This window comes from Schistocerca gregaria, chromosome 10 (genome assembly GCF_023897955.1).
Source record: "Schistocerca gregaria isolate iqSchGreg1 chromosome 10, iqSchGreg1.2, whole genome shotgun sequence".
Classification (NCBI taxonomy): domain Eukaryota; kingdom Metazoa; phylum Arthropoda; class Insecta; order Orthoptera; family Acrididae; genus Schistocerca; species Schistocerca gregaria.
In genome coordinates, this window is record NC_064929.1 from 203,721,951 (window position 1) to 203,734,120 (window position 12,170).

At 40.1% G+C, this 12,170-nt stretch overlaps 1 protein-coding gene across 4 annotated transcripts in view; it reads right to left on the reverse strand.

Annotated features, from left to right (window-relative positions):
• Positions 1-12,170, reverse strand: part of LOC126293649 (carbonic anhydrase 1-like) — a 133,913-nt gene that overhangs the window by 13,798 nt on the left and 107,945 nt on the right. For 3 of the 4 annotated variants that reach the window (XM_049986928.1, XM_049986931.1, XM_049986929.1), the window contains one exon: positions 728-1,635. In XM_049986928.1, coding sequence (XP_049842885.1) covers positions 1,405-1,635 — 231 coding nt within the window. In that variant the 3' untranslated portion in view covers positions 728-1,404. Of the gene's footprint in view, positions 1-727; positions 1,636-12,170 lie in introns of those variants that run through there. The other variant, XM_049986930.1, reaches the window with a different exon arrangement.

Sequence of the window (12,170 nt, forward strand, 5' to 3'; positions counted from 1 at the left end):
CTGCAAAAGTCCGACTACAAACTCTAGAGATGGACAATCTAGCACACTGATTACAGGCTCTCCGGTGTCTACTGAACCTGCCACTAATAGGTCTACGACTAAGACTGACCAAGGCTCATTCATTGACCCCCAGCCTCGATGTTCACGGACGCCATACTCTCCCAGCCAGCTATGTTCGCCCAGCAACTCAGCTTTCCAGACATCACACGAGGCTGTCATTCCAATCCCACTAATCTGTCAAAATACTCGGCGGACCACAAGACGAAAAGGAAAAACCTTCGTATTAACAGATTCTCCTTATAAGAAGGAACTGCAGAATGCTGTCGCACGTAAAGTAGGCCTACAGGAAGGAGGAGGGTGCACAAATATAAACAACGTCAGGACAGAGACGTCAGGTGCAATGCAACTTAAGGCTAAAGTATCAAACCGTACACCCAAAAAAAAAAAACCAAAAGAGGGGGCATCAAAGACCTTAAGAAAAGTAAAAGGAAGAAGATGACGGACAAGAGAGAATCAGGGAGAGAGGATGCTGAGTGTCTCTACTGTGAGGACTTCGTTTCTAATGAGGGCTGGGTCGCATGCCAGAAGTGTTTCAAGTGGGCACACAATTCCTGTGCTTGCTTAGACAGTGAAGATGAAGGGGAAATACTGATTTGTCGAAAGGACTAGTAGTTAATGGTTTGGTGGTTATTAAGCATTGTACATTTTTCAGAATGACGTCAAAGTATTTTCTTATTTAGAAGAATGATTTTTTAATTGTTTAAATAACACATTCCTTAGTCTGAATTGCCTTTTATACAACATTTTGTCACAGTTTAATACGATATTCTTAATTCAGATTCAATGTTTATGCAATAATTTAACAAAAAATAACCTTATCCCATTCTGCCCCTTGGGTGGGACGGAACGGGAAATATGCAAGACTTTATTTGAAAAATTGTAAAAAAATGCAAAATGTATTGTTTCATGTGATTTTAAAATAAGGTACATTAGATTACACTACAAGGTGTTTTTTTATGACTTTAAGAAGTGTTTGCTTGTGTTTTCTTATTTTATACAAATTGCTTAACATTAAGTATCCCGTTCCGCCCCGAGTTTCCCTACCTGATAACTCAGAACTGCTTGTGCTATTGATACGCAAGTCTCGGCATTTCATGCACTCCATATGAACTGTTGCAACAATATACTTTGAGTGAGTTGTTAATCTCTAAAAGGGTGTACTAATTTCTCTTCCCGCAGTTTATCGGATTAGATATAAATCAGCCATACAGGCACAGTCGCTGCCTTGAGTGATTGATTGTGGGCAAACTGCACCCCTGATACGTAGCAGACTGCACTGTGGAAACTGAGTTTTTGTGAGCCTCAGCACGTAATTTTTATTGGCTGCTTGTTTGATGTTCTTTGCTAGAGGTAGCGCACGGAGTGCAGTAGCAGCGCACACAGGAAGAACAGCCCGGAGCGTGTGGTGGTCTGCCTGAACCTGGGCTCTGGAGACACACTGCGAGCTGTGGCACTCTCCGTGAACTTGCGGTTCGGAGACACTGTGTACACAGTCCGGTCGTTCAGCGGCTGCACCGGCCTTCTGTTCTTTCTCAGCTGTCCATGTGGGGACTTCACTCTCCTGAAGGCTTCCACCTGCCACAGAGGAGAGGAGCAGCGTGAGTCACACGTCTCCAGAAATGCTTCTCATCTAAATACTTATAATATCGTAAGCATGCATTTAAAAATATTCACATCATTTCTCAAAAACAGGTGTCCTAGAATCAATTTGTAATGCTGAGTCTAAAGACTACTCTAATTCTCTTCTGAAACGTCAGAATTATTCACAACATAAGAATTGTTTTTTTTATAGTGCTACTTATACTCTGAGCAGCAAAACAATATGACCACTGCCCACCGTGACGTTACATGCTGCCTGGTGGAGTTTCGGTAACAAAACTATGTAAGCAGACATGGACGGGGGATCACCCTAGCGAAGATATGAACCCTGACAAAGGGCAGATTATTATTACGCAGAGCCCGTGAACGAGTGTCTCGAAAACAGCGAAGCTGATCGAATGTTCACGTGCTACTGTCGTGGGCATCTCTACCGTATCTTCCTTCGTCGTCTGCGTTGTCGTTGATGCCGTGAGGCACCGTTATACCAAGTGGAAAGGCGCGTCGATCTTAGAGCATGAGATATGGTACCCTTAACTCATGGAAAACAAACAACGCTCACCTCATTCCAGAATAGCTGCAGTAGTTAGGATCTGCGAACTACCCCCTCTTGACCAGGTCCCCAGAATTTAACTCGTAACGAGATCCCTTCGAAGCAAATTGTCATAACGATCGTCTATAAAGGCTTCGTACAACGATAAGATATGTTCCAGTTTATGGAATAGTAACAGATACGACCAAACGTCTTGTTTCTTCTGTTTTATTTAACGTAACTTTGTTCACAGTTTTATTTCGCATTCACCACTCATTCACACTCTTGATGTGGAGTATATGCGAGTGCCTAAACCCTAACTCCCAAGTTCCATGGAAACCCTTTGATGAACAGATTTGGTTGCTCGACACCAACAGTCAATAATAATGATACAGTATTTTGTAATTGACTCTTCTAGTTTAGCCACCGCCTCCACGAATGTTTGTTAGGCGTAAGACAATTACACACCTCTCTCTCCGATCCGTAATTATTAAGAGTTTGCGTAAAAGTTAACGTTTTTCTCCTTTTCATAAATTGGAGCCAGCTCTCCGCGATATAATAATAATAAAAAAAACGGTCTCAATGCAGCGTCCCTCGTGAGATGCGTATAGATTTATACCGCCCTGCAGGTGTACTCAATTTAATGTCCACACTTCGCTATCCGCGATTTCGTGGAACCAAATGTGCTTTTGTTACTCTGATTGTATACCGTAGTTATTTAAAACTCGCCCCTATATTTTTTCACTACGCACAATTAGCACTTCTTTACTTGTTTTATTTCTAAGAGTAAACGAAGAAAATGACGCCGTATCATCGGCTACGTCGATATAAAGCAAAACACCTCAATATGCCCAATTTTACCTCTTCTTATGGGATCGGCTACCTTACTCATTAATTTACTACATATTATTTCAAATAACATTAAACAGGTATCGCCGTTATATTTTAATTGTATTCAAAAGCATGTTATTATTATTATGGCCGACCAAGCGCGCGGCGTGCGTTTCTAACGATAGCTTTACACTCGCCCAGCCTTTATTCATGCAATATTATATATAAATATACAGACGGGACCGAAAGATCGATCTCTCTACCGTAACCAATAGAGGCAAATACGCTATTCAAGTTCCGTTACATCTATCTTGACTCGTATTGTTACACATCTACTGGAAAAGGTAGACGGACAGCGAAACTAGCACTAGGCGCTAAATGGTTGGTCGTCCACGACTCTTCACGGCACGTGAGGTTCGGAGGCTTGTCTGCTCTGTAAAGTAGGACAGACGGTGATCTGTGGCATCTCTTCCAAAAGAGGACAATGCTGGTGCATGCGCCAGGGTTTTGGAGCACACCATTCATGGTACACTATTGAGCATGGAGCTCTACAGCAGACCATCCCAAATGTCACATATTGATCCGAAGATATCGCTGATTATGATTGCAGTGGGCACTGACCATCGATCAATGGAAACGTGTCGGCACTTCAGGTGAATCACATTTTTGCTACACCAGGCCAATCCAAAGACTGCGGTTCATTGGCAGAACACTTAGAAGGTGCACAGGTGATTCACATTTTTGCTACACCAGGCCAATCCAAAGACTGCGATTCATTGGCAGAACACTTAGAAGGTGCAACAGGTCTACCAAAGAGACTGCTTACACCACGCTTGTCCGTCCTCTTCTGGAGTATTGCTGTGCGGTGTGGGATCCGCATCAGGTGGGACTGACGGATGACATCGAAAAAGTACAATGAAGGGCAGCTCTTTTTGTATTATCGCGAAGTAGGGGAGATAATGCCACAGACATGATACGTGTATTGGAGTGGCGTTTTTCATTGCGACGGGATGTTCTCATGAAATTTCAATCAGCAGCTCTCTCCTCCGATTGCGAAAACATTCTGTTGGCACCCACCTACATAGGGAGTAATGATCAACACGATAAAATAAGAGAAATCAGGGCTCGCACAAAAAAAATTTAAGTGCTCGTTTTTCCCGCGAGTGTGGAACGGTAGAGAGACAGCTTGAAGGTGGTTCATTGAACCCTCTGCCATGCACTTTATTGTGAATAGCAGAGTAATCACGTAGGGGATGTAGATGTAGACGAGGTCGATGGTCGTCTCCATAAAATCCGTGGTCGAGATGAACAGCGCCTCGATACATGCTCCATGGTCGCAACCTGGTGGTATCAGTGTTGTGCTATGGAAGACATTCTCCTGCACTTGCATGCAACCTGTGATACCACACGCTGAAAAGTGCGAACTAGTTGCATCCTTCCACGCTTGAGGTCTTCCCCGATGGCGATGTCATCTTTCAGCAGTATAATTCTAGCTGCCTCGAAGCCAGAACCGTGCTGCAATGGTTTGAGGGGCATTGTAGTGAAGTTACATTGATGTAAATTGTATGGAACCAGCTGGGTCACTATCGGCCGCCATCACGGCGTACGCAAATCAGCGGTCCGTTATTTACGCGTATTACATGACCTTTGCGTAGACATCAAACGCCACTACCTCCACCTCCACAAACCTACCACCCAATTGTTGGATCACTTATACACAGAATCAGTGTTGCGTTTCGTTCCAAAGACGGACAAACGAGCTACCAGGTGGTCACAATGTTTCGGCTCATGTGTGGAAATTGGCTCATCAAATATTTCAAGCCTTAAATAATAAAGTATCGCCAGTGGGTGTCTTTTTATCTTTGGAAGGCGTTTTTTGCGGAGATCATGATAAATCTTGAAAGAACTCAAACTTTATGAATTGATGGATTTTCATCCTATTGGTGTGAATCATAACTCACAAAGAGAATGACAATGTTCTGCTGAATAATTCAGACAATGTGTTTAGGGCACAGAAAATTTTAGTGAATGGGCAGAAATCATAAAGAGAGTACCACAGGCCTCAATTCTGGGTCTACTTCTATTAGTAATATATATATATGACCTCTCACTTAATAGTCAACAAGAAGAACTGATACTTTTTGGATGCAGTATTAGCGTTATAATAAATGCCATTAACCAGAAAACAACAGAAGAGAATGTTAATGTCGTTTTATAAAGAATTGTTTAGTTCCGTCCATTCTTGGTAGAATATTTTATACATTATGAATGAAACCCTCAGAACACTGTGTAATATTCTCCATCATCATCAGGTACAAAGATGTTTAGTCAATAACGGCGTAACAGCCGAAAACCTGTTCGTGCAACAAATAATAAATATTGAAGAATATTTATGTAGTGTTGTGCGGGTTTCATTCATAATGAATTATTTAGTGGTTCTCTGAAAATGGACTATCCAAAAATTGTGAGAAAACACACTATATTCAGTTATGTACATCAAATTGGTTCATATTAACAAGTGATGTAGCACATGAGTGGGAATGATCAAACAGGGCAAAATGCTCCAAATTTTTGGGTGAACATATTGAGCTTCTCAAACAAATTTGGGTGCTTTTGCTAATCTTGGAAACAAACGAATTAACCTCCTGAGATATTTTGCGTATTAACACTGAATAATGTCTCATCGATAACAATTTTTTTGTTGTTCTCATCTCTTAGAGACAAAATTTGGTTCCACAAAAGCGAGCAGAAAGAATAATGAATCTCATTATGAGCTACAGCCGTCATATCAAGAATCTTCTAGAATCCAGGCATCTTAACTGCGCCATCACAGAACATATATTCACTAGCGAGATTCATCATCAATAATCCATCGCACTTTTAAGAGATCAGTGATGTCCGTACCTACAACAGTATAGAAAAACATAACCCTTATTATACATTATCAAAGCCATCAGGTGGCCCAGTAGGAGTTCAATATGTGCAACAAAAATTCTTGATCATTTTCCCAATAACATAAAATATCTTATGGGTAGCGAAGAAAGTTTTAAATTTTACCTAAAATCATTTCACCTGGACAGCTACTTGTACTCCAATGATGAATTTCTATTTGAAAACCGAAACCTCGTAACCTCATAAAAAAGCAAACTTGTTTTTAAGTGTAGTTACATCATTTCAAATGATCTATGGAACACTTAACTAACTAACTAAAGGCTTAAGAATTTGATGCTCAAACGTTAAACTAAAAGTTCAATCAAGGTCCAAATCTTCGTAACGATTGCTTTATTTTTTAGACAAATTCTAAACTTTATCTGACTGGATATCCACGCCGCTTCCAAGATTCGGGGAGACACGCTGGAGGTGCTTAGAATCTACATGGTAGACTAACTTCAAGGTCCGGTGTGCTAGCCAACTTGGATTTTAGGTGGTTTCCCACATCTGACTGGGTGAATACTGTGCTGGTAGGGGAGACCAGGGCAATACGATCCGTTTAAGGAGTGCGTCCATTTACTCTGAGTAACATTCAAAATATTTTATGAAATCCATTGGGTATATGTTTTGCACATATTTTACTTGTTATATGTAAATGATCATTTTGCCCTTGGTCTTGAGGTAAACTGATCCCCTGGCTTATAATTTGCAGTTTACTGCCATACTTTATAATTTTGGTTTTTTTTAGTAAATTAAATGCATATGTTATTCAACTTTTACTGTGCAATGTACTTTGTTAACACATTATATTACCTAACTGCATTTAGTTAAGGGGAAATGAAATTTTGATTCACTGTCACAAAGTTAAAAAATAAAATATTCAAGGCTATCATTTAAAATACAAATAGAACAAAAAGAATACAAAGCCGTTTTCATATTCAACTTCCTTTTACTTGCCAGAACATTTCTGTTTCTACAAAAATCACAAATGAAGTCACTATCATCATCGTCAACTCCAGCGCATTCCTCATGAGCCCAGTTTTTACAGCCCTGACACATAATCCAACCTTCACCACTTAACAAAGATAGAAAAGTTTCTTTGCAGTAAATACACTCTGGGTTACCATCATCACCGACAACCTCAGCATCGTCATTCTCACAACTCTCCAGCATGCATGATCCTCCCGTCGTCTTAGACGTTTCTTTTCTTCTCTGCAAAGAGTCATCAGATGTTTTTACATGAACTTGTTTATGTTTAGATCTTTGTAGGCATTTCCCTTTCTGTAAATCATCCTTTTTTCTTTTCTCCTCCCCTGAGGCCTTTTTATATGTACTGCTAGTCAGTATTGTTGCGCCACCCCTGCGCGCACACCTTGGCCCTTTCATTTTGGGAACTAGAATGATTTGGGCTGGCGATGTTGTACCAAACGATGTTTTCCTACATAAAGATCCGCCCGCTCCACTTGGTCCTGGTTGGGAAATATCCAAATGTGGGAGGTCAGATACACTAAAAATTGTGATTGTTGATTGATTTTCATGTGTTGTAGGCTCTGGAGACCCTGATTCCTTATTGACTGTGCATGTGGTGTGCATTCTTCAATTAAGACCATAGAACTGTTTTCAGTTTCCATTGCTTCACAATTTGACTGATCTACTTGGTTGGTAGTTTCTGCAGCTAGAAAGTCTGCATCAGTAAAGATTTCTGGGTCATAAGGATATATTCTACATTTCTTAAATCCTTTTATAGCAATCATGGGTGTGCATGCTTTGAGGTAAGCTTCCCCAAAAATCTGACTTATCTGTAAGAGTGTAAGTACCCTCCCTGAGTGATTGTTAAGCCATTTCTCCAGAGCCTTGTCATAATGTGTGCTTGAAGGAAACATTATTGACACATCTAGTGGCTGGAGGTTGCGTGTGCAGTGGGGAGGTAAACATATGATGGTAACAAAGTTTTTTATGACAGCTTCAGTCACATCAAAATTTTTCGTGTGGCTGAGATGTCCACCCTTTATTAGCAGTGCTGGATCATCCTTTGATGGCTCTGGATACTGCACAAAATACTGAAATCAATCCTCGAATACCTCGAGTCTCATCCATGGACTAGAGTTGCAGGCAAAATTAGCTCCAGGTGGAGCTCCATCAGTTAACTATGCTTTCATCGTTTTTCGGGGAAATATGAGCATCGGTGGTATGAATGTTCCTCCAGCAGAAATGCATGAAACAGCTGAAGTCGACTCACCACGCTCGCCAGACACAATTCGCCCTAATTGTAGTCGTCCCTTCCTCGCCAAAACTCGTGAATTCATAGATCAAACTGTTCCAATAGAAGTTTGATCGACGTTAAAAATATGGCCGATCAGAATTTACTTCCCCAAGAATTTTGAAAAATTTCGTCACTACAGGCCGATTGAATGCACGAGCTCTTGCAGCTGACGTTGATTGTGGAACTATGAGGAAGAGCTCTGGAAGTCGTCGTCGAAAACCAGCTAACCAATCTTCTCCAGCCATACCCAGTTCTGTGCTAAAAAGATGTGATATACCATTTTTCACTGCTAATTGGAAAGCTAAGTGGCGCACATCTTTTGTTGTCAGACCATAAAATCTTGTTTCAACATCCACGATATGGTTAACCAGTTCCTCCTATTGGCATTGAGTGAAAACAGGTTTATAATTTTCTAAGACTTTCTTATGTTGCACAGCAGGTGTATTTTTTCCTGTTACTCTTCTTTTTAGTGCCGTTCTGGGGACATTAAAATTCCTACTTGCTGTTTTTGCAGGCATTCCAAGTTGAACTGCCTTAATGGCGCTGTTCATATTTTCAACACACCAGCTTTGATGATCAGTTTTCCGAATGTAAGTTCGCACCATTGTTGAATCTGAAAATTGAAACACTTAACTAAACAGTCACATGAAAGTGAACAATTAAGTATTTCACTATGTAAACACATGCATAAAAATATATAAGTAGGCTTATTTATATTTAGTAGTTTATTAATGGGGTAATATGATCCCTATGGGATATAATGATTCCCCCTACATGATCATTTTGCCCCAAACCCTCGTCCTGCAACAGCAGCAACATTGCGGGAGAACGCCATCTTGTATGCTAACAACAAACCGAATACAACTTCCTTATAAACTGCCTCAAAAGCCGAAATATTTGTGACTCGCTTTAGAGGCTCACAGCGTGACATAAACAATTACAGATTTAGAACTTACCTTAGATCAACAGTGCATAAAACGAAGTTTTCTTCTGTAAATCTTGTTGCAGAACACACGGCGGAACCATGTCACTGGTGTAACCTTAGACTCATGTGAGCTCCTAATTCACGAACTGTCCACTGCATGGCAGCACTAACTGTGAAGACAGAGGGCGTGACGATTATGCCCCAAGGGAACGGTTCGCCCCAGTCTACCATAGTCATTTACCGCATCGGCTGCATGATTCACAAACATTTAGGAAAAGTTCTCAAACTTTCACAGGGAGGATATCACTAGATGCAGACATCTCTTCTGGGTGGAGAAGGGACTGAGATAGGAAGGGCATCTGGTGACACACTGCCACTAACATTGCCAAATCTAGATTAACATGTCGCTCCCATGCAGACGTGGGATAAAGTATGATATGTCTTTTGATAAAGACACAAGTATGAACTCTGGCACCTAAGATAATAACAATGTCAAGCGACATTCCTACTTGTGGACTGCAAAGTAACGGTTGCTAATACTTTTTAATTTGCAATTTTTCGGAGATTACATCTGCTCCATTGAGAGAACAGCAAAAACAATTTCTTTTGGCAGTACTTACGAGAAAACAACGTCTTGAAAAAATTAGTATGTTATACCAATCTTTCTTCTCTAATAACTCTATTTTCTTTGTGATAAATGAGACACTAGATTGTTTCGTCTTCATGTTCTTGTATCGACACGAAAAGGATGTTAAGTTGTACTCGTTGTGTTTGTTTGCTAATAATAATTAGAATATTGCGTTTTAAACATTTTTTCACATGTTGTTCTTGCCTTCAGTCCTGAGACTGGTTTGATGCAGCTCTGCATGCTACTCTATCCTGTGCAAGTTTCTTCATCTCCCAGTACCTACTGCAGCCTACATCCTTCTGAATCTGCCTAGTGTATTCATCTCTTGGTCTCCCTCTACGATTTTACCTCCACACTGCAGTCCAGTAGTAGACTGGTAATCCCTTGATGCCTCAGAACATGTCCTACCAACCGATCGCTTCTTCTAGTCAAGTTCTGCCACAAACTCCTCTTCTCCCAAATTCTATTCAATACCTCATTTTTTTTCCTCAGTAAAGCGAAAAACTTCTCAATCCTCCTGTTTTGAATACATCATGCAATTAATTCCTGGCACTTTAACTTAAACTGGAAGCGACTTGGTTGATGAAGGAATGATCGAGTGCGCTAAGCGCTCTATTGGTAGCTTTTTAATTATAAAAAAGTCGAGCCTGAATCTTAATTGTTACAGAGTAATTTCTTTTGTAAGAAAATTAACTACGTACATGATCGATCGTCACCAAGTGCACCATTAACCAACAATGACCTTTCCGTTGGGAGCTCGTTTTCATTTATTATAATAAAGTCAATGAATATGATTCCATTTACAGCAAAAATAATTAGCATTCACAACAGTTTTAGTTACAAAAGGGGGGGGGGGTACAGTTTTCCTTTCTTATCGCATTTCGAGTGGATCCTTTTGTTTCAGACTTCATGATGCTTCTGGTCTGGAAAATCGCTTCAAAGGCGAGGAAAAAAAAGAACAAGAACATGAGGCATATAGTAAAATTACTACCAATAGTTTCGTTAGCAACACTGATTTGTAAAATTTTCCTCATATCTTTGCAGAACTTTGACCTTTACTGTCCTTCAAAATCCAGCAGTAGTCTGACGTCATACTTTCATTCCATCTTCTCTGTTACCTCTTTTGCGATTCCCTATGCTCCTGGTGGACGATTTCTCCTTGCTCTCCACTTAAACGCCTTACGTTTTCAAAGAAGTCAATATTTGAATGTGTTAACAACCCAACTCCCCCACATTTCTGAAAATGGTTTTAATAACGTTCTTGTAATTTGTATGCTTTTTATTCCCTAGAAAGTTTTCGCTAGCGGGCCTGAAGGCAGTCAATGTATCTTTCTGTTCAACATTCCTGGTATTCTCAAATTCGTGATCTTTCATCAGTTTTAAAATTTGAGGACCAATAACAATTTGTGCTTCCAGTGTTTCTTGACTGATTAAGGGAAATCTACATACAAAGGTAATTAAAGTAGTATCCACTTTATAAAAGAGCGCCTGCAAAGGGCTTTATTAATCTCAATTTGATATATAGGGGTGGAAAGTTTTTTTTCCCTCCACTAGCTAATTTCGGTTCTAGGCGCAAGGCACGAAATGTCAACAATCTGACAAAAACCTCTACCTTCCAGCGCTTCGCCTTTGCCCAGTTATCGGACTCACATAAAAGCAGTTCATTTTCAGTCGCCAGCCTTCGGTTCCAATGAAATACCTCCAACTAAAATAAACTGAATCTCATTATGAAGAAAATTGCAAGTCATAGAAGAAAAAATCGAAGAGTCCTGAAAATAACATGAAAAATTTAGTAAAATACACATATTAAATTGAATGACCTATAACATTGTAGCATATTGTAGAAGTATAAAATAATTTTCCTTTCAGACACAATTGCAAAATTTTACATGAATTCTCGGATCGACGAGCGTTTTCTCAGGTTTAGTCGTTGCAGTTATTTTATATATTTTATTGTTATTACTGGTAAAGTCCTACATATACGTATGTCACAAGTTAAATGAGGAGGAGACCTTAACACATGTCCTAACGTCCTGTCTCTTCTTGTCAATATTTTGCACATGCTCCTATCCTCCCTCATTCTGTGGAGAATCTCTTCATTTCTTATCTTATCAGTCCATCTGATTTTCAATATTCTTCTACAGCACCACATCGCAAACGCTTTGATTCCCTTCTTTTCCGGTTTCCTACTCCCAAGATTCACTTCCATAGAATGCTGTGCCCCCAGCATACATACTCATTGGTTTTTGCCTTGATACCAATAGACATCCTTTGGCCAGGAATGTCCTCTTTGCTATGCTAGTCTCCTTTTTAAGCCCTTCTTCTTTCTTACATCACGTGTTATTTTACTGCCAAAGTAGTAGAATACTTCAGTTTATATCCCGGCAGACAGCGCTGATGTGCC